At 46.0% G+C, this 24,615-nt stretch overlaps 1 protein-coding gene across 8 annotated transcripts in view; it reads left to right on the forward strand.

Annotated features, from left to right (window-relative positions):
• The first annotated feature begins 3,525 nt into the window (after window positions 1-3,525).
• Window positions 3,526-24,615, forward strand: part of TRAF6 (TNF receptor associated factor 6) — a 37,717-nt gene continuing 16,627 nt past the window's right edge. The window contains exons 1-3 of one of the 8 annotated variants that reach the window (XM_039537288.1): window positions 3,526-3,684; window positions 22,413-22,477; window positions 24,492-24,560. In XM_039537288.1, coding sequence (XP_039393222.1) covers window positions 24,518-24,560 — 43 coding nt within the window. In that variant the 5' untranslated portion in view covers window positions 3,526-3,684; window positions 22,413-22,477; window positions 24,492-24,517. Of the gene's footprint in view, window positions 3,685-3,894; window positions 4,029-22,412; window positions 22,478-24,491; window positions 24,561-24,615 lie in introns of those variants that run through there. The other 7 variants (XM_039537294.1, XM_039537290.1, XM_039537289.1 and 4 more) reach the window with 7 other exon arrangements.

Here is a 24,615-nt window from a genome sequence, read left to right on the forward strand (position 1 = left end):
ACTCCACATTTTCCAAAAGAATGTTGATTATTTTTAAAACAAAAATTTGCTTTTCAAAACATTCCTCCAACATTTTTAATTGAGATGTTTATCAAAAACATGATTGAAGTAGTAATCAAAATGCTGCATATACTGAAACACAGGTTTGGTATTTTAAAAAATCAATAACCATTTTAATAACTTTCATAATATTTCCACTAAAAATCTCAATTAAAAAGTCACTAACATTTTTGAAAAAATGGTTCTGTATTGAGCCCTGCAAACTAAAATCAGCTTTGACATTTCAAAAATGTTCATGATGTAGACTTCTTAAAATTTCAAGCAGCTCCAAAGTTTGGATTTTCCAAAGTTTGAGCCAGGAACAGAAAGAAGCATTGACTACTCATAGCTCTAGGGCCAGAAGCTGCCCTATGTATTTTTAAATTCCTCTGACCCCTAACAGTGGAAGGATTGAGAGAAAATCAATCTGACTGAATTACACAATTGTAAAAGTATCTATGAATTGGTTGCAGATTTTTGAAATTCAACATTTCAATGCGAGATGTAAGTGAAATTTTCAAATTTTAACAAAAAACACAAAGTTTTGGATGGAAATTTGTGTTAAAACTACATTTTAATACCAATTTTGATCACCTCTACTCTATGGACCCAACTCCCTTCCTCAAGGGCCAGATTCCTTGTTAAGGCAAAGCTGCTAATTCAGGGGCTACCAGAAATCTACAGCAGCTCATCAGTCATTTTTGCAAATCTTGTTCTCCTATTTGAAAGAGAAGGTTAAGAATTTTCAGTCCTCGTTTTTACCAACTACCCTTAATGGGGCAGACACAGGCAGAGACCTTACATGTCCCTTGGGTGCATGTGCTAATGACAAAGCCTAAATCTTGACCATCCCCTGAAACTGAAAGGCTGATAACTCTTTGGATGTGGAGTCCCTATTTAATAAATACTGATGGCTACTCTTTGGCATTTGATCAAAGAGAGAGAAAGTGGAGAGCTCCCATCCCTATTAATTCCATTCTGGTTCCCTAAATGCCCTTGCAATTTCAACGGGACACTCCTATTCTTCTGTACTTCTTGTCCTCTGCTGCGTTCCATTGCAGAGGTGGCTACCTTTCAGTGGTGGGTTAAATGTTTTGGCATCCTTTGGGCGAAAAACCACAACAGAAATAAAAAATATTTTTCTTTTTTTCTGTTCAATGGGATCCTCAGCCCCCCTAAAAACTCTTCCTTCAGCCCCTACCCTCACAATAGCTTTCCCTCGGACAGAGCCAAACACCGCTTTCTCTATCCCATTGATGAGTTGACTAGAGGAAGTCACTGTATTCTCAGTCCTGGTCCTTGTAAGTGCAGGATTCCTCTTTTCTGCCATCTGGATCAGCCTTCACGCCTCTTTTTTCAAATTGCTCTTTCCCTGTGTTGTGATTTATTGTTTAGCGCTATGCCAGTGCTATTTATCTAAATGCTGTGGGGTACAGTTTGAAAGGATATATATAAAATACACATATGATATGAATTCCAAAGCAAAGGAGGAGGTTAATGAAAAATAACAGCTTCTAAAAAGAACCTCTGAGCATGGAAAAGTGAATATACTGCTCTGTTTTTGAAAACATAAAAGATAATTTAGTGTTTCCTAAGTAGAGCTCATTTTCATTCCCCCTGCCTGAAGTGACAAAGCAATTTTATAAGTCTACCACAGGATGGCACTGTTGACATACAAAAGAGATGCAGGTGTAGTTCTAATATTTTCATTCAATCTATCAGGCAACCCTTAAACAGGGGTGGCGTGCTTGGGGCGGCAAGCCGTGGGGGGCGCTCTGCCGGCCGCCGGGAGGGCAGCAGGCAGGGTGCCTTCGGTGGCATGCCTGCAGAGGGTCCGCTGGTTCCGCGTCTCAGAGGTCCACTGGAGCCGAGGGACCGGCGACCGGCAGAGCGCCTCCGGCGGCATGACGCTGTGCTTGGGGCGGCGAAATGTCTAGAGCCACCCCTGCCCTTAAACAAGGTTAGATGGTACTGTGGTAGACCAGCCTGTGCCTTGTCTATGGTATCTCTCTCCCCATTTCTAGTACCAGTGGAGCTGAGCCAGTGGTAGTGCAAAATACAGAAATCACAGTGACAAAAATATTCCCAGTTGTCCACCCAAAAAGCTGTAGTTGCAAAAGCACTTCCAAGAACAAGTTCTCAAGATAATTGCTAGGTCAGCATTTCGATCTGTGGTGCAGTAGAGTTGTGGGTACCTAATACGCAGTGCAGTTAATCGCAGGGGGTATGTTAGCTATGTGGCTGGATGAGTATAGAAGTATAGAAGCACCGGCCACTTTAACCCACAGCATTACATGGTGTATTTCATACAAGGTCTCAAAACACTTTACACCATTACTATAAAAAGGAGGACCACTTTTCCATTCACCATCAGCATGCACAATAATGGTCATTATGCACAAAAAGGCCCCCATCCTATGAACAATTATTTGGAAACCAGTGGGACTACATACCTACTTAAAATAAAGCATATATGTGTTTGCAGGAATGGGGGCAAAAATAATCATCTGCTTGTACAAGTGCCTATTTTGCAACCTGCGGCTGTGTTACTCCATGTAGAAGTGTAAGTATGGTGTTTCATGTGTATTTTTGTATGAACAAATGGGCCTTTTTAAAAGACTTTTTTTGAACTAATTAATTAAGCCTTCTGTGAGTGGAAAAGTGCTCTTATCTTCATTTTATAGATAGAGAAAAGAAGGCACAGAGTGGGAAAGGTCCAGATGCCCAAAGGGACTTAAGTGTTATTCAACTCAGGGTTGAAACACCTACCCCCTAGGTGCCCTGCCAGCTACAGGAATTCTCAGCCCCGAGCTAGGCACCCAGGTTCACCACAAGGCATGGAGAGAGTTAGGCACCTAAGAAAGCGATCTGCAAAAGCTGAGCAGGAAGCTACCTACATTAGCTACTAGGAAATGCCAAAGAAAGGGGCAGGGAGCGGAGAGGGGGCTTAGACACGTAAGTAGCTGACTGGGTGCACCTGGTTGATGGGCTGGTGCTAGGTGACCTGGCTCCTTCTGGTCAGACTCTCCAACTGCAAACCCTACGCTTGTGTGAGGCACGTAAGCCTCATCAGCTGTTTACGGAGCTTATGCAACCCATATTTGCTTTTTATTTGCCTGTTTTAGTATTACGGGAGGGGGACCCAAAAATATGCTGCTTAGGGCCCCCAATGGCCTAGCACCGGCTCTGAGTCCTGACTTGCCCTGGGCTGACCCCAGTGCTGGGGGGCTGCGGGGGGTGGGCTGCCAGGAGGGGCTCAGCCAGAGCAGGGATCCCTGGACGGGGCCGCTGAAGGGGGAGTCAGGCACCAGCCTGCAGCGCAGGGAGGGTCAGGCTGGTAAATCTCCAGCGGGGCCGGGGGGGTTACAAACGCTCCTCCCCGCCGGGTGCTGCGCAGGGCGGACACCCAGCCTGGGCGGTGCCACAGCCGCCTGCGGCGCGGGGTGAGGCCCCGCGGGAGCGGCCCTGCCGGGCGGACCGGCCGCAAGGGGCGCTGTGCCGCGCTGGCCGCCTTCCTGCTTCCTTCCTCCGGGCCGCGGCGCCGGCCCGCCCGCTCGCTCGCCCGCCCTTCTCCGGAGCCGGAAGTAGTGACCTGGCTGGGGCCAGACAGCCACGGCGGTGGCGGCGGCGGCGGTTCGGCCGGCGGTGAGTGTCCGGGCGGGGATCGCTGGGCCCCACCGGCCCCTCCCCGCAGCCCGGACGCGGGTCGGGGCCGCCGGGTTCCGCTCCCAGCCCGAGCTCCGGGGCATGGGGCGATCTCCGGGCCTGGGAGAGGGGCCCGCGGCGTCTCCCTGCCCCCGGGAGCGGGACAGCGGGGCTGGCGGAAAGGCGGGGCGAGCTCGGAGGCGCTTCGGGCCGCGCGGGGCCCAGGCAGTTGGGTTTCAGAGCGGCCGCGGGTTGCGGGTGAAAGGGCAAAATCCTGGACGTTGATAATCGCGAGAGGGGTCAGAGACGAGCCCAGAAGGCGAGAACCCGCCTCAGGGTGACAGGTGAGCGCCTGGGGGCTACTCGGCTTAACAAGGAGAAGGCCAAGGGGTGACTCGGTCACAGTCTGTAGGTGTCTGTATGGGGAGCGAATGTTTGATAAGGGGCTTCAGTCTAGCAGAGAAGGGTAAAACCCATCCCAGTGGTTCCTGGAAGTTGACACTAGCCTTATTTCCTGTCTGAATTTGTCATATTTTTCAACAGGGGAGTTAACCTCTGGAACAAATTACCAAGGGTGGGTGGGGATTCTCCATCACTTAAACTAAAATTAGATGCTTTTAAAGCTATGCTCTGGGAATTATTTGGGGGAAGTTCTGTGTCCTGTGTTATACAGAAGGTCAGACTAGAGCAGTGGTGGGCAACCTGCAGCCTGTCAGGGTAATTTGCTGGCGGGCCGTGAGACACTTTTGTTTACATGGACCTTCCACAGGCATGGCAGCTCCCAGTGGCCATGGTTCATGGTTCCATGGGAGCTGTGGGAAGCGGCAGCCAGACCGCACCACTTCCCGCAGCTCCCATTGGCTGGGAACAGCGAACCACAGCCACTGGGGGCTGCGGGTGGGCGGCGCGCCTGTGGGCGGTCAATGTAAACAAACTGTCTTGCAGGCCGCCAGCGAATTACTCTGACGGCCACATTCAGCCCGTGGGCCACAGGTTGCCTGTCACTGGACTAGAGGATTCCAATGGTCCTTTTTTAGGCCTTGGAATCTCTAAAGCAGCATGATTTTTTTTCTTAAATGGAAACTATGACTCAGTCTAGGCTGTGTTGGTAGACATTGTGAGCCAGATTCTTCTCTCACTCTTTACAGCAAGCACCAGTCCCAGTGAGATTAGATTCGTATTGGTTTACATGAGGGGACTATTTGGCCACTGATTAATTGATCCTACTTCATGATATCCAGATGGACTTCTTTTTGTATGATCTAGTGGCTTGCATCCTGAGTTCTACCGAAACTCTTTCAGAGTCCTTGTACAGTCTTGGACAAATCACTTGATTTCCATCTGTCTCTCCATTTTCCTGTCTGTAAAATGGGGATAATATCTACTTTAAGTGCTTTAGGAATTGGTTAATTGATTTCTGAGTTCTTTAAAAATGAGATCTGAGAGAGCATACAATTTGCTTGCAAGAATGATAGGTGCTCTCTGGTACAGATAGGCAGTATTTGATATTTATAATAAATATTTTAAGTACTTCCCTTGCCAAGTATAATAGCTTGAAGGGTTTTTATTTGGGGTAAATTCTTGGGGTAGATACTGTGTGTTTTCTCACTTGATCCTGATTCCTGCTGCCTTCTATTAGTTTTCTAATGCCAATGCTGACTTTAAAAAATGATCATCCTATATTTGTTTGTTCAGTTCTTTGGGCCTAAAAACTGGTGGTAGATTCTCTTTTGAGCTTTTTCTGACTTTTCATCTGTTAAACTATGGCCTCGTTAATGGGATTGCGGTATTTTTCTGACATTCATAGGATGAAACACAAATAATGGTATTCAAAAAGAGAGACTGACTTAGCTGTGTATATGTGAGTTTACAGCTCTCAGTGTGTTGGATGTGAAGATTATTCTTGGTGGTGTGGGGAGAGGAAGGGAAACCAAGCCTAGTATAACTTGCCTTACCTGGTATCCCTCTCCATCTGTGCAATAACAGTGGTTTCATTTAATACATTTTGCCTCAAACAAGGTTACCTCATGCCTCTTTAGATTTGAGGCAAGAGAGTTGCAAAACTGATCAGATTGTCAGACCAGTTTGGATTGCATCCATTGTTTAAGATGACGGAAAACCTTCCTCCTATTAAGTGATAGTCTGTAATCATAGAGAATTAGTGTGGTCATAATATTAAAAATGATTAAGAATGGAACCACCTTGTCAGAGACAAAGTATGCCTCTGACAAATGTGTAGCAATGCACAGCCGACAGCTATTCATGAGCAATGTGGATTCTGTTCTGTCTCATAGCAACAGAATGGTTAAGTTCTGAATGCCATCTTCAGTGATGGAAAAGATAAAAATAATATAGTTTGGGATTCAGTGCTTGTCATTAGAAAGTCACCTTTTGATTTAAAAGTTCTAAACATGGAACCCCTTTAAGTGATTTTTCTGCTTATAATTGCATTAACGCTATAGCATCTTGTTTCCATACACTTCTATAAGCTACAGGCGATGAGAAGAGTGCTAGCAAACTGAGTTTCTCTACAGATCCCGTGAAGAAATTTAATATCAAGAGCCATAGTTATCTAGTCCATGACTTTATAATCATGTTGTTTCACTCTTGCTGTAGCATGAAAGGACCATAAAATTAGTCTCAATACCATGCAGAGAACTTATTCACATACTATGTACACTTGATTAAAAAAATAGAACTGTTTTGGTGATGGCCAGCAAATGGGTCTCTTGCCCACACTACATACACGCCGGTCTGCTGCTCATTCCATGTTCCTCTCCAGTTTTTCCTTACAATTAAGCTTTTTCTGGAGTTTCACCAGGTACTAGTGAATCAGAAGGGAAACACCATGTAGGTCTCAGGTTTTAATGTTGTAAACTAATGTGCTGTGCTGTTTGTTTGTTTTTTAAAAATCATACTGCAAATAGTTTTGCTACTAAAAATCCATTCCATGGAAAATCTTTGGAGATGAAGTGTACATGTTTTCAGTTCAGTGTCAGTGAACTTAATTAATCCAGCACCTCCAGAAAAATAACTTTTTATTTGTATCACAATAGTGCCCAGAAGCCCAAGTTAATTTCAGAGCTCAATTGTGTTAGTGGCTCTACAAACACATAGTGCAACACAAATGATCTCTTGCTTTCACCTGCCAAAGGGGAAATAAAAGTAAATATAAGAGTAAAAAGAGGAGGGATATTTCAGTTGTTTAACAATAGTATGGTTGTGTAGCACCATCTTATCCAAAAGTCTCACAGCATTTCTACAAACACTAACTAATCTTCATGACCATCTTATGAGGTTAGAAGACGCCTTAAAATAAGGCACTGAGACTTGACATGGGTCACTCTGCAGATCAATGGCAGAGCCAAAAATAGAACCTAGGAGTCCTATTTGGCCCTGATTTTGAAAGTAGGCGTATTTTGAACTTTAAGTACATGGCTGCTCCCATTGAACTCAATAGTGCTAGTTATATAAATAAATCTAATCATGCACAAAGTGTTTTCAGGATCAGAAAAGTGTCTGTCTGCTTAAAGCAGACAATCTTAGGCCTGGTCTACACTACGCGTTTAAACCGGTTTTAGGAGCATTAAACCGATTTAACGCCACACCCGTCCACACTAAGAGGCCCTTTATATCGGTATAAAGGGCTCTTTAAACCGATTTCTGTACTCCTCCCTAACGAGAGGAGTAGCGCTAATATCGGTATTACCATATCGGATTAGGGTTAGTGTGGCCGCTGATCGACGGTATTGGCCTCCGGGCGGTATCCCACAGTGCACCACTGACCACTCTGGACAGCAATCTGAACTCGGATGCAGTGGCCAGGTAGACAGGAAAAGCCCCGCGAACTTTTGAATATTTCCTGTTTGCCCAGCGTGGAGCTCCGATCAGCACGTGTGGTGATGCAGTTAAAAATCAAAATAAAGAAAGAGCTCCCGCATGGACCATGCGGACGTGATCACTGTAAGGGCAGGCAAATCTGTTCTATCAGCGCTCTGTTACAGAAGACGAATTAAAAAACATTTTTAAAAAATCTCCAGACAGACGCCATAGCAGGGACTCAGCGCTGCGTGACAAGCGTAACGGAAAGCCAAGGAATCAAATGGACGCTCATGGACTGGAGGACTCAAGCTATCCCACAGTTCCTGCAGTCTCTCTGAAAAGCATTTGCATTCTTGGCTGAGCTCCAAATGCTTCTAGGGTCAAACACAGTGTCCGCGGTGGGTCAGGGCATAGCTCGGCAATTTACGCACCCCCCACCCACCCACCCACCCACCCACCCCCAGAAATGAAAGGGAAAACAATCCTCTCTTGACTCTTTTACATGTCACCCTATCTTTACTGAATGCTGCAGATAGACGCGATGCTGCAGCCATCAACACCACCATCCTCACTCCCCCCCGCCATGGGTGGCTGATGGTGCAAAACGACTGGTACCCGTCCTCATCATCAGCCTATTGGCACATGGGGCAGTGCAAAAGGACTGGTAACCATGCCGACTAGCATCAGTTAGGTCAATCAAGGGCGCCTGGCCCTAATTTTTCCTGGTAGATGGTGCAGTATGGCTGATAACCATCGTCATCATAGCAACAGGGGGCTGAGCTCCATCAGCCCCCACCCTTCATGTGTAAAGAAAAGATTCAATTGCCCCTGGACTAGCAGAGGGATGCTGGGCTCCTCTCCTCCACACTCCTTACTGTCCTGTCTGGACTATCATAGCAGCTGGAGGCTGCCTTCCACTCATTTCTCAATAACAAGTCACTGTGTCTTATTCCTGCATTCTTTATTACTTCATCACACAAGTGGGGGGACAATGCTATGGTAGCCCAGGAAGGCTGGGGGAAGAACGGAATCAACAGGTGGGGTTGTTGCAGGAGCACCCCCTGTGAATAGCATACAGCTCATAATTTCAGCAGGATCTGACACAGAGCAGCTGTGCTCTCTGGTTCTATGATACAGTGGTTCTCTAGTACACTTGCCCATATTCTAGGCTTTACTGATTCTATTTTTAGATACCAAAAAGGAGGGTTTGACTCAGGGAGTCATTCCCAATTTTGGCTTTTGCGCCCCTGGCTGATCTCAGCCAGGGGCACTTATGACAGCAGCAAATGGTGCAGTGCAAAAGGACTGGTAACCATGATCATCTTATTACCAATTTATGGTATGGTAGATGGTACAGTATGGCTGGTAACCATCTCTGCTGTCATGCAAAAGCAAAAGCATGCTGCTGTGTAGCGCTGCTGAATCGCCTCTGTCAGCGGCATCTAGTACACATACGGTGACAGGCACAAAAGGCAAAACAGGCTCCATGGTTGCCATGCTATGGCATCTGCCAGGGCAATCCAGGGAAAAAAGGCGTGAAATGCTTGTCTGCCGTTGCTTTCCCAGAGGAAGGAGTGACTGACGACATTTACCCAGAACCACCCGCGACAATGATTTTTGCCCCATCAGGCACTGGGATCTCAACCCGGAAATTCCAAGGGGCGGGGGAGGCTGCGGGAACTATGGGATAGCTATGGAATAGCTACCCACAGTGCAACGCTCCAGAAATCGATGCTAGCCTCGGACCGTGGACGCATACCACCAATTTAATGTGTTTAGTGTGGCTGCGCACACTCGATTTTATACAATCTGTTTTGCTAAACCGGTTTCTGTAAAATCGGAATAATCCCGTAGTGTAGACGTACCCTTAGGTACTTGTATCATCCCCTTACCACCATATCTGAGCACCTGCTAATCCAGGGATCAGCAACGTTTGGTCCTGGCGGGCCGGGCCGGTTTGTTTACTTGCCGTGTCTGCAGGTTCGGCCAATCACAGCTCTCATTGGTGGCGATTCACCACTGCAGGCCAATGGGGGCTGCGGGAAGCGGCGCAGGATGAGGGATGTGCTGGCCGCGGCTTCCCGCAGCCCCCATTGGCCTGCAGTGGCGAACCACAGCCAGTGGGAGCCGCGATTGGCCGAACCTGCGGATGCGGCAGGTAAACAAACCGGCCCAGTGCCTGATGGGGCTTACCCTGGCGGGCCGTGTGCCAAACATTGCCGATCCCTGTCCTAATCTTTAATATAAATCTTCACGGCACCTCTGAGTATGGGGAACTGTGGCATAGAGAGAAACGCAAATCTGTAGACGATCAGGAAATTAAACCTGGTTTTCTTCATCCCAAGCTGGCATCCTAATCAGTGAACCATCTTTTATGTGTCAATCTCTCTAAAGTATTATTTTGAGAAACTGAATATAGCCGAGAAATATTTCAACCAAATTAAAAAAGTGTCAACAGATGTACTGGCTCTTTAAATTATTTAATAAACTTTTTTAAATTACTCATTCGCTATTTATTTGCCATCTGATGTTCAAGGGCAGTCACACCTGGGGCCATTTAAAACAAACTTAATAGAAATGAGATCCTTTTCTTAGTGTTTTACCTTGGACTGTGAATGCATTTTTGTTTATCATAATTTGCCTCCTGTTCAAGAAATCTTATTAAAGTAAGAAAAGCCAAAAAAAAAATAAGTTGTTTTGATTAACCAGGACATGCACCCTCCAGGGAGAGACTACATGCATAACTAAGTAGCTCCCATCTAATCTCCTAAGTAACACTAAGTATGCAATTACTTAATCATAGAATAGTGTCAACATTCTCTCCAAGCAAAGAGAAACTAGCTAAAAAGCTTCAGAAATTCCCAGGGGCCTAAAGAAAGAGCAATTATATCCAGCACCAATGACTGGAACTGAAATGAAGTCTTACAGACTTCAGTTATTGCTGTGGGTTTTTTTGTTTGTTCTTCTGCTTTGAACAAGAACATTTTCTCCCTTTTCATAATCTTAGGTTGACAGTTAAATAATATTTAATCACAGTTGTTATTGGCCAAGCGATTAGGGAGTTTTAACTGTCACTAGTAAAGAACTTCTATGCCTCAAGGAAAAATTTGGAATGAAAATCGGCTATTACTAAAGGCATTAGCAAGAAAACAGAAATTCTGGTTTTTGCATTTGCTCTGTTTGAATGTATTACATTTTGCTTCTCTAGAACCTTCCAGTGTAAGGATCTCAATATTCATTACAGATATTAGTGTAAACTTGCAACACTCTTTGCATTGTTATCCCCAAATGGGATGAAAGTGAGTGAGTCACAGAGACTAAGGACCTGATCCTGTACCCTTCTCTGGATATAGTGTGCATTAAAGTAGTGAGTAGTCCCATTGACTAATATGCCTTGTAGTAGTGTTTATGGGATTGAGCTCGAAGTAAGGTGCCCAAAGTCACATGGCAAATTTGCGGCAGAGATTGGAATTAGAATGGCAATCTCTTGACTTCCAAACCTGCATCTGCATCAAGACCATCTCCTTCCTTGCAATTAAGTAATTGCCTCTGCTAGCAACATTATATAGACTGGAGGGCTGAAACAACAGGGTTAGATTTTTGTTTAGTAACTTCATGTAAGGCATATGGTATTGGAAGAATATTGTTCCATAACTATTCCGGTCTGTTTTTATTTTATTGATTTTTCCTAATATCATGATTAGTCAATATGTATTTTTCTTTTTGTCAGCCCTATACATGAGGCAGAGAAATAATAGTAAAAATTTATAGAAAATGCTTAGTGTCTAGTATACATGACTTCAGATTGTTATAATAATGTGGAGTCCTTGTGGCACCTTAGAGACTAACAAATGTATTTGGGCATAAGCTTTCGTGGGCTAGAACCCACTTCATCAGATGCATGGAGTGGAAAATACAGTAGCTGGTATATATACATAGTACTTGAAAAGATGGGAGTTGCCTTACCAATGGGGGAAGGAGGGTGTCACTCTAACGAGACAATTTAATTAACAGTAGAATACCAAGGGAGGAAAAATCACTTTTATAGTGGTAATGAGGACAGCCCATTTCAAACAGTTGACAAGAAGGTGTGAGTAACAGTAGGGGAAAATTAGTATGGGGAAATTTGTTTTTGTAATGACCCATCCACTCCCAGTCTTTATTCAGGCCTAATTTGATGATGTCCAGTTTCCAAATTAATTCCAGTTTTGCAGTTTCACATTGGAGTCTGTTTCTGAAGGTTTTTTTGTTGAAGAATTGCCACTTTTAAGTCTGTTGTTGAGTGATCAGGGAGACTGAAGTGTTCTCCTACTGATTTTTGAATGTTATAATTTCTGATGTCAGATTTGTGTCCGGTTTGGCCAATGTACATGGCAGAGGGGCATTGCTGGCACATGATGGTATATATCACATTGGTAGATGTGCAGGTGAACGGGTCCCTGATGGTGTGGCTGATGTGGTTAGGTCCCATGATGGTGTCCCTTGAATAGATATGCGGACAGAGTTGGCACTGGGGTTTGTTGCAGGATTTGGTTCCTGGGTTAGTGTTTTTGTTGTGTGGTGTGTAATTGCTGGTGAGTATTTGCTTCAGGTTGGGGGGCTATCTATAAGCGAGGACTGACCTGTCTCCCAAGATCTGTGAGCGTGAGGGATTGTCCTTCAGGATAGGCTGTAGATCCTTGACGATGCACTGGAGAGGTTTTAGTTGGGGGCTGTAGGTGATGGCTAGTGGCGTTCTGTTATTTTCTATGTTGGGCCTGTCTTGTAGTACGTGACTTCTGGGTACCCTTCTGGCTCTGTCAATCTGTTTCTTCACTTTAGCAGGTGGGTATTGTAGTTTTAAGAACGCTTGATAGATCCTGTAGGTGTTTGTCTCTGTCTGAGGGATTGGAGCAAATGCGGAGCAAAGAGCTTTGCTGTAGTAGACAATGGATCGTGTGATGTGGTCTGGATGAAAGCTGGAGGCATGTAGGGTAAGTATAGCAGTCAGTAGGTTTCCAGTATAGGGTGGTGTTTGTGACCATCGCCTCCTTCCCATGGGTACAGATAATGAAGATGTCTTTAGTGTAGCGCAAGTAAAGTAAGGGCGTTGGGGGATGAGAGCTGAGGAAGCGTTCTAAGTCAGCCATAAAAATGTTGGCATACTGTGGAGCCACGCGGGTACCCATAGCAGTCACAGGCACAGATTGTTATAGTGACTAATACATCTCTTATATTTATTCTAGAAAGCCTAGCAAGGTACATACCAAATATGTAGAATATAAGTTCTATACAATGTGTGGAAAGAGAGCAACAGGATTTGTTAACTACTTAAATCTTTTTTCTCTCTCACTAGTCACTCTAATTCTAACCATTTACTGTGTGATTCTGCCTTTCTTGTACATCCAAAATGCTTGCTGACTTCAACAGGAGTCTTGAGTGCAAAAGAGATTTAGGACTGGTTGTGTGACTTGTAGATTGTGCATTTAAATTATTTTACCTGAACTTGGAGTTGTCTTTGTTTTACTTAAAACATCTTTACTGTGTTACAAAAATTAAATTTGAATGTAGACTCTTATCTTGCATATATAGTCTAAAGAAATGGCTATTGGTATTTTGAGCCTTTTGGCTGGGGGAGGGTAAATCATGAGACGTGTTGTTCATGTCAGAGCCAGCTCTTCTGGTCTGACTGAGGAAACCCGTTTAGTCTCATTGCTTCATAGTGCAGGAGTGCAAGTAGCTTCACAGCATCAAGTTACCTTTTGGTTAAAAGTTCAGTTGCAGTTTGATCTTAAAGCACAAGAGGCAATACTGAGGGGCCTTTGGAGTCCTAAAATGTAGCCTTGGGCCTGCTCTCTGTACCTAGGGATGTGACTGACAGAGACGTGTTCAGCGTTACCTTCTCCATTTTTATCAGAGTAGCTTTCCCTGTTGGTAGCAGTGTGAGTAAATTCGATGTAAATTGTGACAACCAGCACCAGCCATCAGCAGCTATCAGGAAAAGCCATGCCTGACTACCCAACTCAGAAAGCATCTCTTCAGCTACTGCCTCCTTAGAGGCGAAGTCTTCAGGCTCCTGTCAAATAGTCATCTGTAGGACAAATCTGAGTGCATCTTACAGTAACTCCTCACTTAACGTCGTCCTGGTTAATGTTGTTTCTTTGTTACATCGCTGATCAATTAGAGAACATGCTCGTTTAAAGTTGCACAATGCTCCCTTATAATGTTGTTTGGCAGCTGCCTGCTTTGTCCACTGCTTGCAGAAAGAGCAGCCCGTTGGAGCTAGCTGGCTGGGGCTTGGAACCAGGGTGGACCGGCAGCCCCCCTATCAGCTCCCCTAAGTTTCCTGTGTAGCAGCTGCCCAGCAGGCTATCCCCGGGCAGTTCAGCTGTCCCTCCCCGCACTGTCATGCGCTGCTCCTGCCCTCTGCCTTGGAGCTGCTCTCGGGAGCCTCCTGCTTTCTGTGCAGGGAATGGGAGGGGAAGAGGAGTGCTGATGTCAGGGTGTCCCCTTCCCCCCCCCCGCTCTTGTACCCCATCTCCACAGATCATGTTGGGGACAGGACAGGGCTCAGGATGGAGGGAGCTTGCTGGCAGCAGCTGCTGTTTCAACTTGCTGATCTACTTAAAAGGCAGTATACTTAGAGTGGGGTTAGCATCCTTAAAGGGGCAATGTGCGTCTCTGTCTCTCTCACACAGGGTGTTTGTGTGTCTGTCTCACACACATGCACACCTTCTCTCCCCTCCCCCCGGCACTTTGGAAAGTTGAAGGAGTGGTGCGCTCCAGTGGGATAGCATGGGTTTATCATCACATTCAGTTTCCACAGGGAATGTTTGCAGCCACTTTTGTCTATCAAAAAAAATTTCCCTGGAACCTAACACCTCCCCCCCCCTCCATTTACATTAATTCTTATGGGGAAATTGAATTAACTTAAAGTAGCATTTTTCAGGAACATAGCTACAATGTTAAGTGAGGAGTTACTGTATTTTACAGGCTAAAAACTCTACACAGCCAAGTATCAGAGGGGTAGCCGTGTTAGTCTGGATCTGTAAAAGCAACAAAGAATCCTGTGGCACCTTATAGACTAACAGACGTTCTGCAGCATGAGCGTTAGTTCAATCAGGAGGATGAGGCCCTGTTCTAGCAGTTGAGAGAAACTGGTTCTGTAATTCAGTCTTTGTTTAATCCTGAGCTGATGGTGTCAAATTTGCAGATGAACTGGAGCTCAGCAGTTTCTCTTTGTAGTCTGGTGAGGTTGAAGTGTTCTCCTACAGGTTTTTGTATATTGCCATTCCTAATATCTGATTTGTGTCCATTTATCCTTTTCCTTAGAGACTGTCCAGTTTGGTGTACATAGCAGAGGGGCATTGCTGCATATGATGGCATATATTACATTGGGTGGGACGTGCAGGTGAAAAACCGGTGGTGGTGCTGATCTGGTTAGGTCCTGTGATGATGTGTTACTGGTGTAGATATGGGGGCAGTTGGCATCGAGGTTTGTTGCATGGGTTGGTTCCTGAGCTGTGCAGTTACTGGTGAGAATATGCTTCAGGTTGGCAGGTTGTCTGTGATCATTCTCCAGGATGGGTTGTAGATCCCTGATGATGCGCTGGAGGGTTTAGCTGGGGGGTGTATGTGATGGCCAGTGGAGTCCTGTTGGTTTCTTTCTTTTGAGAATGCTCAGCTGCAAAGGATAAATGGACACAAATCAGATATTAGGCCATCCTGCAGAAACTGCTGAGCTCCAGTTCATCTGCAAATTTGACACCATCAGCTCAGGATTAAAACAAAAGTGAATGGAGAACCAGTTTCTCCTCCCTTGGTTTCACACCCTCAACTGCTACAGGGCCTCTCTCCCCCTGATTGAACCTGTTAGTCTATTCTACACAGCCAGTAAACTACATAGCTCATTAAAAAGAGAAGCATTACTGAATTTAATTCTCAGCTTGTTCCCTTTGGTTTTTTTGAAATAGTTACTGAGTGGATTTGTAGACATATATATGCACTGCAATTTAGTTTCAGATGTTCAATTAATTGAATAAAATATAACCTGAGCTGCTTAGTTTGGCATTGCCTTTAGTTACTAAGGATAAATGGCCGACATTTAGGCCACAGTGTGTGTATAAAGCATTCCACATAACTTGTCCAGGCTTCTGAATTGCAGACAAATTCTGGTGCCTCTGGTCTATGGACATGTTTATTGAGTAGGTAAACTTGAAGAGAACAGTTCTTGAATTCTATGCTCTTGTCGCTGGGGAGGTGGTACCACCCCCTTTCACAGCTATTCTGATGACTGTAGCTGTGTGGTACTGGGCTAAAGGAATATCATGGCTGACAAAACATCATTTTTCCAGATGAATCTGAATATATGAGTGCTAATATGTGACCAGAGAAGTATTGTTCAGGAGAGAAGGGGATAAATATTTGAGCTGAATATCAGGGAAGGATTCCTGAGACTTCTAGACTGGAGAATAAATTCCAAGTGAAGTGGCGAAGAAAGGGTTAAATTTGACATGGTGTTGGGAATAACCTGCATTTTCAAATCTATCCTCTTCACCTGAACTACAAGCAATTTAAAATTCCCCTTGCAGGGAAATTCCCCAGGAAAGAATCATGCTAGTGCACATGCACTGCTTCCATAACTAAGGGTTTGGCTACACTTGCATGTGTGCAGCGCTGGCAGTTAAAGCTGTCTTCGTACAACTGTGTAGGGAAAGCGCTGCAGTGTGGCCACACTGACAGCTACCAACACTGTAGTGTGGCCACATTTGCAGCAGTGTTGGGAGTGGTGCATTATGGGCAGCTATCCCACAGAGCACCTCTTCCCGTTCTGGCGCCGTGGGTTGTGGGAAGGGGGTGGAGGGTGCGGGTCATTCTGCTTCCTGTCCCAACGCCCCGTGATGCATCGCTTCACATCCCAGCAATCACTGTTTCTTCCGTCCACGTTTGGCGCCATCTTGACTCTCAACGGTTTCTGTGCAGCGCGATTTCTGTGGGAAATGGAGCCCGAACTGCTGAGGAGTATGCTGATGAGTCTCGCCAGCACATCACGTTTGGCAGTTGAGCTATTCCTTAAGATCCAAAGTGATGAGGAGTCCGACGATGATAGCGAGTCACGTGACTTGTACGAGACGAAATTGCTTGTGGCATTCACAGAAATGCTCAGCACCGTGGAATGCCGCTTTTGGGCTCGGGAAACAAGCACTGAGTTGTGGGATCACATCGTCGTGGAAGTCTGGGATGACGAACAGTGGCTGCAGAACTTTCAGATGAGAAAAGCCACTTTCATGGGACTGTGTGCTGAGCTCGCCCCCACCCTGTGGCGCAAGGACACGAGATTGAGAGCTGCCCTGCCGGTGGAGAAGCGGGTGTCTATTGCAATCTGGAAGCTGGCAACTCCAGACAGCTACTGATCGGTTGGGAACCAGTTTGGAGTGGGAAAGTCGACCGTTGGAATTGTGTTGATGCAAGTTTGCAGGGCTATTAATCGCATCCTGCTAAGAAGAACCGTGACTCTGGGGAACGTGCAGGACATTGTGGATGGCTTTGCACAAATGGGTTTCCCTAACTGTGGAGGGGCGATAGATGGGACGCATATCCCTATTCTGGCACCACCCCACCTAGCATCCGAGTACGTTAATCGGAAAGGGTATTTCTACATGGTTCTCCAGGTGCTTGTGGATCACCGTGGGCGTTTCATTGACATTAACACAGGCTGGCCTGGAAAGGTGCATGATATGCACGCATCTTTCGGAACACTGGCCTCTTCAGGAAGCTGCAGGCCGGGACTTTTTTCCCAGACCGGAAGATCACCGTAGGGGACGTCGAAATGCCCATTGTGATCCTTGGAGACCCCGCTTACCCGTTAATGTCTTGGCTCATGAAACCATATACAGGGAACCTTGACAGGAGCAAGGACCAGTTCAACTACAGGCTGAGCCGGTGCCGAATGACTGTGGAGTGTGCTATTGGCTGTTTAAAAGGGCGCTGGAGATCTCTGTATGGGAAGCTAGACTTGGGGGAAAGCAGCATCCCCGCGGTTATATCCGCGTGCTGTACCCTCCATAATATTTGTGAAGGGAAGGGTGAAAGGTTCAGTCAGGCATGGACCTCCGAGGTTCAACGCCTGGAGGCTGAATTTGCACAGCCAAAGAGCAGGGCTACTAGAGAGGCCCAGCACAGGGCTGCAAGGATTAGGGATGCCTTGAGGGAGGAATTTGAGGCTGAAAACCAACAGTAATGTTTGGTGCCTTGCACGGGAGTGAAGTGCAGTGGTTACAATGTTAGTAGGAATCTGTGTTTGCTAAGCTGATTTGCAGTGCCTGTTTCTTTCCTGGGCTAAGGTATCTTTGACTTTCTGCAATAATAAAGACTGTTTTCAAAGCCAAGAATTCATTTATTGAAAATAAAATTACTTTATTGACAGACACAACTTTTTGGGAACCTAAAAGGGCAGGGGGGTGGGGAACTGTACAGTCACAGGTTTGAATATGTCCTGTCTGGAGTGCTGTGCAATGACTGCTGCACTTCAGGATGGCTATACTGCATGGTGATGGGGGTTGAGTGCAGAGGGTAAGGGTCGTAGTTCTCAGGGCTAGTTGGTGAACGTACAGGTGTTAGAGGCAGCTGGTGGTGGTAAGAACCTGGATGCTGGGGAAGGGGGTTTTGAGCTGACGTTGGGGCACGAAGGAAAGAGCTTTGGGCCGGGGGCGGGGGGGGTGGCGGCACGGTAGTGCTCTGCCTGCATGGCTACGAGCGCCTGGATAGAGTCCGCTTGGCGCGCCAGGATGCTTATCAGCTGCTTTGTGCTTTTCTTCCTGTCCGCTGCATTTTTCTGGCGGATCCTGCTTTCCCTTTCCCTCCAGTCCTGCACTTCTTGATTCTCTGTGACAGAGTGCTTCATAACTGCTTGCAGCATGTCGTATTTGCTTTTTCACAGCTTCTTCCGGAGGTTTTGTAGTCTTTGAGATGTTGATAACACGGGCAGCCGAGATCTCAAGGTTGCTTCTGTAAAGGCAAAAAATGCAACACTTAACAGAGGCAGCATTATTTATACCAGACAGTTATTCCCACACAGTTAAGTAGTGTAACAGTCTTCACAATCGCATAATTTTCCCATCCCAAAGAGAGTGCACATAACCCACGGGAGCCCCGAAATGGTGAGTAAGGGGGACTGATTGCTTCAGGGCTCTACTGTCCTCGGGGTTTCTGTGCGTTGGGGGAAAGCAAACAGCTGCAGGGGGCACCTACACTGAACACTCCCAACATTTTCCGCAGGAGTTGATCCTGGAAGATATCTCGCTGCTGCAGGTCACCTGGGAAGGGGGAATGATTGGTTCAAGGCTGTACTGGGGTTTCTATGCGTTGGGGAAAGCAAACAGCTGCTGGGGGCACCTACACTGAACACTATCGCAACATTTTCCACAGGAGTTGATCCTGGAAGATATCTCGCTGCTGCGGGTCACCTGGGAAGCGCGGGAGGGTCTTCTACAGCAATGCGGATTCTGCCCTGGCCCCTATGCAGCTTGCCTGTGTGCAGCAATGGTGCCCCCACCCCTAATGGCACAGTGGTGCGGACGCGTTAGCCTGACCGGGACAAGGACCACAGTGGCTCTCCCAATAAACTTGCGCAAGCGCATTGCCCGCGCTCTGGCTGAAACTTTTGAAGAGATTACCGAGGCCGATTACCGCGACGTGATAGACCACATAATACGCTATTCCGCATCTAGGCATGCATGCATGCAGCCCTAACCCTCCCTCCTCTCCCGAAAAATGTCCATCATGAAAATAAAAGCTGCTTACCGGGAACCCGCTCCTCTGTTTGTCCTCCACCAAGTACCAGCTGCTGTGACTGGCTACCTTCCTCTTGGCTTGAGAAGAGCTCCTGGCTGCATGCCTCCAGGGACTCCGGGGTGTCTCCCCCCACCCCAGTACCCTCACTCTCGCTTTCCTCCTCCTCCTCCCGCTCTGAAGCGTCCAGCTCTTTGTAAAAATGGCAGGTCGCCGCTCCGGTGCTGCTCCCACGGTTTCCCTCGCGGGCTTTGCAATAGGCACTCCGCAGCTCCTTCACTTTAACCCTGCACTGCAGCGCGTCCCGGTCATGGCCCCTTTCCAGCATGGCCCTTGATATCTGCCCATAGGTATCGTAATTCCTACGACTGGAGCGCAGCTGGAACTGCACAGCTTCCTCCCCACAAACACTGATGAGGTCCAGCAACTTGCCATTGCTCCATGCTGGGGCTCGTTTGCCACATGGAGCCGTGGTCACCTGGGAAGATTCACTGATTGCACGCCACACCTGGCTGAGCAAACAGGAAGGGGATTTTTAAAATTCCCAGGGCATTTAAGGGGCGGGTCACCTGAGGCCAGGGCAGTAGAGTTCGAACTGATGAGCAGAGTGGCTGAACAGGCATTCTGGGATACCTCCGAATACCTCAGGAGGCCAGTAACAGCGCTTTTGGTGGCCACACTGGCGGAGCAGCGTTGCATCAGCAGCGCTATAGTCGTTATTCCCTAGGCCGAGGTGGAGTACAACCAGCGCTGTAGCCAGGGAGATACAGCGCTGTATGTGCCTTGCAAGTGTGGACGGTGAGTGAGTTGCAGCGCTGTAAAGCCACTACCAGCGCTGCAACTCTCCAGTGTAGCCAAGCCCTAAGTCACTGTTGGTTCATTTCATTGTCTGCCCCAGCTCAACCAAGGGAGAAGTGTCTGATCCTGCAATGAAAGAGATTAGGTTTATGTCTGTCTCCCTCTGGTATGCTACTCCAGTACTGCTATTGTGCAGGAGTACAGGTGCAGTATTGGAGGATGAGGAAACAGATGCAAACACAAAGAATAAAGGATCTCAATTTTTTTTAAAAAGCACATGAAGAAATTGTTTAAAATTAGGGTTAAGTAATTGTTAGATTTTCAGTTGTTCGTCTACAGCTACACTGTAAACTTCAAGATTTAGAAACATCCTCTCCCATTTTTGTAAGAACATGTGGGGAGGGACTTCCCTTTAAGACAAAATAAAACTAAGGCCTTGTCTACACTGGCACTTTACAGAGCTGCAACTTTCTCACTCAGGAATGTGAAAAAACACCTCTCTGAGCGCTGCAAGTTTCAGCGCTGTAAAGTGGCAGTGTAGACAGTGAACCAGCACTGGGAGCTACTCCCCTCATAGCTTTAACATTGCTAGTGAAGACATGCCCTGAGTCACTGGGTGTTGGAAGGAACCCCACCACAACTCACTTAAAACTGACTTGATTAATTTGTTTAAAGTATTATCTCTCTGTGCCTGAAGTTTCCCCATAGAACAGAGGTAAAACAGCTGGCCACCTTTTATAAACCTCTTCAAGGTGTGCAGATTGAAAGCTCCATATAAGAAAGGAGTATTAGTTTATAATTTAAATTAGGGATTTTTCTATGCAGTAATAGGATGCTGATTGGTTTCACTGACTCATCCATTAAGATGACTCTGATGTTTTTCCCCATAGACTGAATTGTTCATAGCTACTCTGGTTACAGGAAAGCAATTCAAATTGGAGAGGAGTAAGTGTAATGCTTCAAACTCCTGTAGAAACTGTGAAGTGCTGTAAATGATAAATTATTAGGATTATACTGGGTAAAATCCTACTGTCCTGGAGTACTACTTTAGTAGGATTTTCCAGAAGGATAAAATGATGATCACAAGGAAGAGATCTGTCTTTAACAGATGCTGCTCTATAAACTAGATGGAATGCTCATACTTGTGATGAAAGCACAAGGCCTACTCTATTTCTTTTCTTCCTTTCAGCTTGACTTCTTGAATACCTGTGTCACGGTTACAGGGTTAGCTGCATCCTTGTCTGTTTCCTCATCTCTTCTGAGTGCACTCCCTTAGGTCTCATGCCTTCCCTTTTCCTGGGGTGGAATCCTGTCGTTCTCTCAAATTAGGCACCAATCTATAGTACAAGTTCTTACCCTGAAGGTTTGATTGGGTTTGGGCAGCTGTGGTTTTTCCCTTCAGGAGCTGTGACCAGTGAATTAATAACCCAAAACAGCCTTCTTAAAACAGAAGTATTGTTTGTTTAACCATAGGAACAAAGTATTTCAGAGAAAAGGATCTTAAAATAACAAAAGGTTTACATGCATATCTAGCTTACCTAGAGTCTAAACACCCTTCTGAGGGGATGCCAGGAGTCTAATTCCTGAAGGCCCCACACATCAGACTGGTTTCTCAGTCTATATGGCAGAGGTGGGCAGTCTATGGCCCGCGGGACCGTCCTGCCCGGCCCTTAAGCTCCCGGCCGGGGAGGTTAGTCCCCAGCCCCTCCCCCGCTGGTCTCCCTCCCCCACAGCCTCAGCTCGCTGTGCTGCCAGCGCTCTGGGTGGTGGGCTGCAAGCTCCTGCTGGGCAGTGCGGCAGCATGGCTGGCTCCGGCCGGGCGGCACGGCTGCCAGTCTTGCTGCTCTGAGCAGCATGGTAAGGGGTGGGGAGTGGGGGCGTTGGATGGGTCGAGGGTTCTGAGGGGGGCAGTCGGGGTGGGAAGTGGGAGGGGCGGATAGGGGACGGGGACCAGGCTGTTGGGGGAGGCACAGCCTTTCCTACCCGGCCCTCCATACAGTTTTGGAACCCCGATATGGCCCTCAGGCCAAAAAGTTTGCGCACCCCTGCTATATGGCCTCACTAAAGAGTGTACAGCCACTGTAAACTCTAGTGACAGGAGAGTGTCCCAGGGATGGTGGCTCTCCCACAGACATAGCACTGTCCATACCGGCACTTAAATCAGCATAAATTCTGTCACTCGGGGGAGGGGGGAGCCAATTCACACCACTGAGCGACATAACTTTATGTCAACTTAAGCTGTAATGTAGCCGTAAGGTCATTCTCAAAAACCTGTGTCCCCGTGAGTGTGATTCTTTAAGCCCTCTTGAGTCTTATTTTTCTCCCTTCCCCCTTCACAGGTACTGATTTGTACCTGGAAAAACCTGTCTGACCAGTCCACCGGGGGTCTCACTGGAGGATCAAGGTGAATGACTCTACATTGTGCTTCAAGTGTATACTGAGAAACCTATGTATGGATCCACGCTTCCCCTTCCTTAGTGCATTACCTGACAATTCCACAGCAGTATTCACTCGTATACGCATACAGTAAATATCACAATAACCAGGTCAATTTAACATGTTTATAAATTATTACAGAAAACTCCAGATCCATCACATTGTTGATCTGATCTGTATCTTAAGTGGTTTGATACTATTCCCTTCTAGACGAATTACTTATTATTCAGAATCTGCCTATCAGCACCTCAGCATGCCTGTACAGAATATAAAAGCACACAAGAGATGGTCTCAAACTTGAGAACTACACTCCCCATCCTGCCAGCTTGGCCTTGCCTAGCTTTTGAGGCAACCCACTGAATGGCTAGATTAGACTTTGCCTTTGAGTTCAGCAAACTCAAACTGTCAGTGATGGAGAATTCCAGAGATGAGAGCCTACTGAGAACCCCCAGTCCTAGTTCTACAAATCCAATGGCTCTTAACTTGAGCATCCCAGGATAGCTCAGTTGCCAGGTTGAAGTGTGTGCCTGTAGGGTTGCAGTTTTATAGTAGCCTGAACCCGAAAGCATAGAATAGTTTATAAATTAAACTAGCACCTTGAATTAAACCTGTAAACCACTTACTGTACTATACTATTCCAAGTAGTCTATCCTAAATGATATATCTCAGAACTAACTGATATGAAGTTACTAAAATTCCACTACTCAGACTACACCAAAAAAAAGTGGATATTCCTTTTCAGTCCTCCTGACAACTAAAAATAGAATGCCTAGAAACTAGCAGCTGGGAACGGAAAGTCCTATTACATTTTTCTATACCATTCCCTACACCAGTGGTTGACTGTTAGATAAAGTATATCCCATAGTATATCCCATGAAGCCATTTCCAGTTTAGTTCTAAGTGACCCAAACATGGGAACTTAATGACTATTCCGGAATCTAATAGATTTGACTATTAGAAACTTTTTTGTTTTGTTATTTGGCCAAAATTGTACTACTTATCCCATTATTATAGGTGGTGTTGGTAACGCCACCAATGCCTATATCTTAGCTTGCCTAACGCTTTCCATTAGTAGACCCTATTTTTGGTAGCATTTCTGTAGTGTTTTGTGTTCAAAGCACAGCTTCAATCTGCTTCAGTTGCATCTGGGAGCACGCTCCTCTTCTGCAAATCTGACCTCCCAAGTTTGGCCACTCAGAAAATGAGGAACACACAATCAGTGGCCACCTGTTAACATTTTGGTTTAAGAGGCAGGGATGTCATCCAGTTATCCAGGATGGCATTCAACTTCCTTAACCATAAAACCATCCTGTCTCTTCCTGCAATCCCATGCTTCATTCATCATTAACCTTCTAGCTTCTGTAGTAAGTGAGACTGGGGTCGTACAGGCAACAGCCTCACTCTGTACAACAACTCTGATTAACCTCCAGAGCACATCCATCTTTTGTGCTGACTGAGGTAGGGGTCCAGTAAAATAAATACATAAAAAAGTAGGTAACTGAAGCTGAATTAAGGTCACACAGGCAACATTAATGTTGACATTCCTTAACATTTGAGCGCTTGACTTTTCAACCTTAACATTCTCTTCTTTTTTCATGTAATATCTAGCTATGCTCCCTTGTGCCATGCTTCTGTGGACTTCATGTCCTTTGGAGAAGTGATCATACAAAAACTAGGGGAGACCCAACCATCGTCATTACACATACAAGAAGAAAACCAATCTTTGTGAAATAATAAATGACAAAATTGGTGCAAAGAGACTTTTTCAGGCTTGTAAAAGTATTGTTAAAAAGAACAGGAGGGCTTTAAAGAAATAGACTTAAGCGACGAATATCAAAGAAGATATTCCCTAAATATCAGTGTCCCTAAAGCTTTGAACGCTAGGAACTATCCTTTATCAGCTTTATTGCTATATGAATTCAACATGTTTGAGAGCAGCATTTGAAAAACTAACTTTGCTAACAATATTCTCCCTTCTGCAGGTAAATAGGATTCATTTCCTGTTTTGATGCTGTCTTTCCAGCTATATTGGAGGAGGTACAGAAGAGCAGGAAAGCATTTTAGAGTACTATTAGCCTGTGTCTAGCCTTTCCAGATCGTACTGCA

This window comes from Mauremys reevesii, linkage group 4 (genome assembly GCF_016161935.1).
Source record: "Mauremys reevesii isolate NIE-2019 linkage group 4, ASM1616193v1, whole genome shotgun sequence".
Lineage (NCBI taxonomy): Eukaryota > Metazoa > Chordata > Testudines > Geoemydidae > Mauremys > Mauremys reevesii.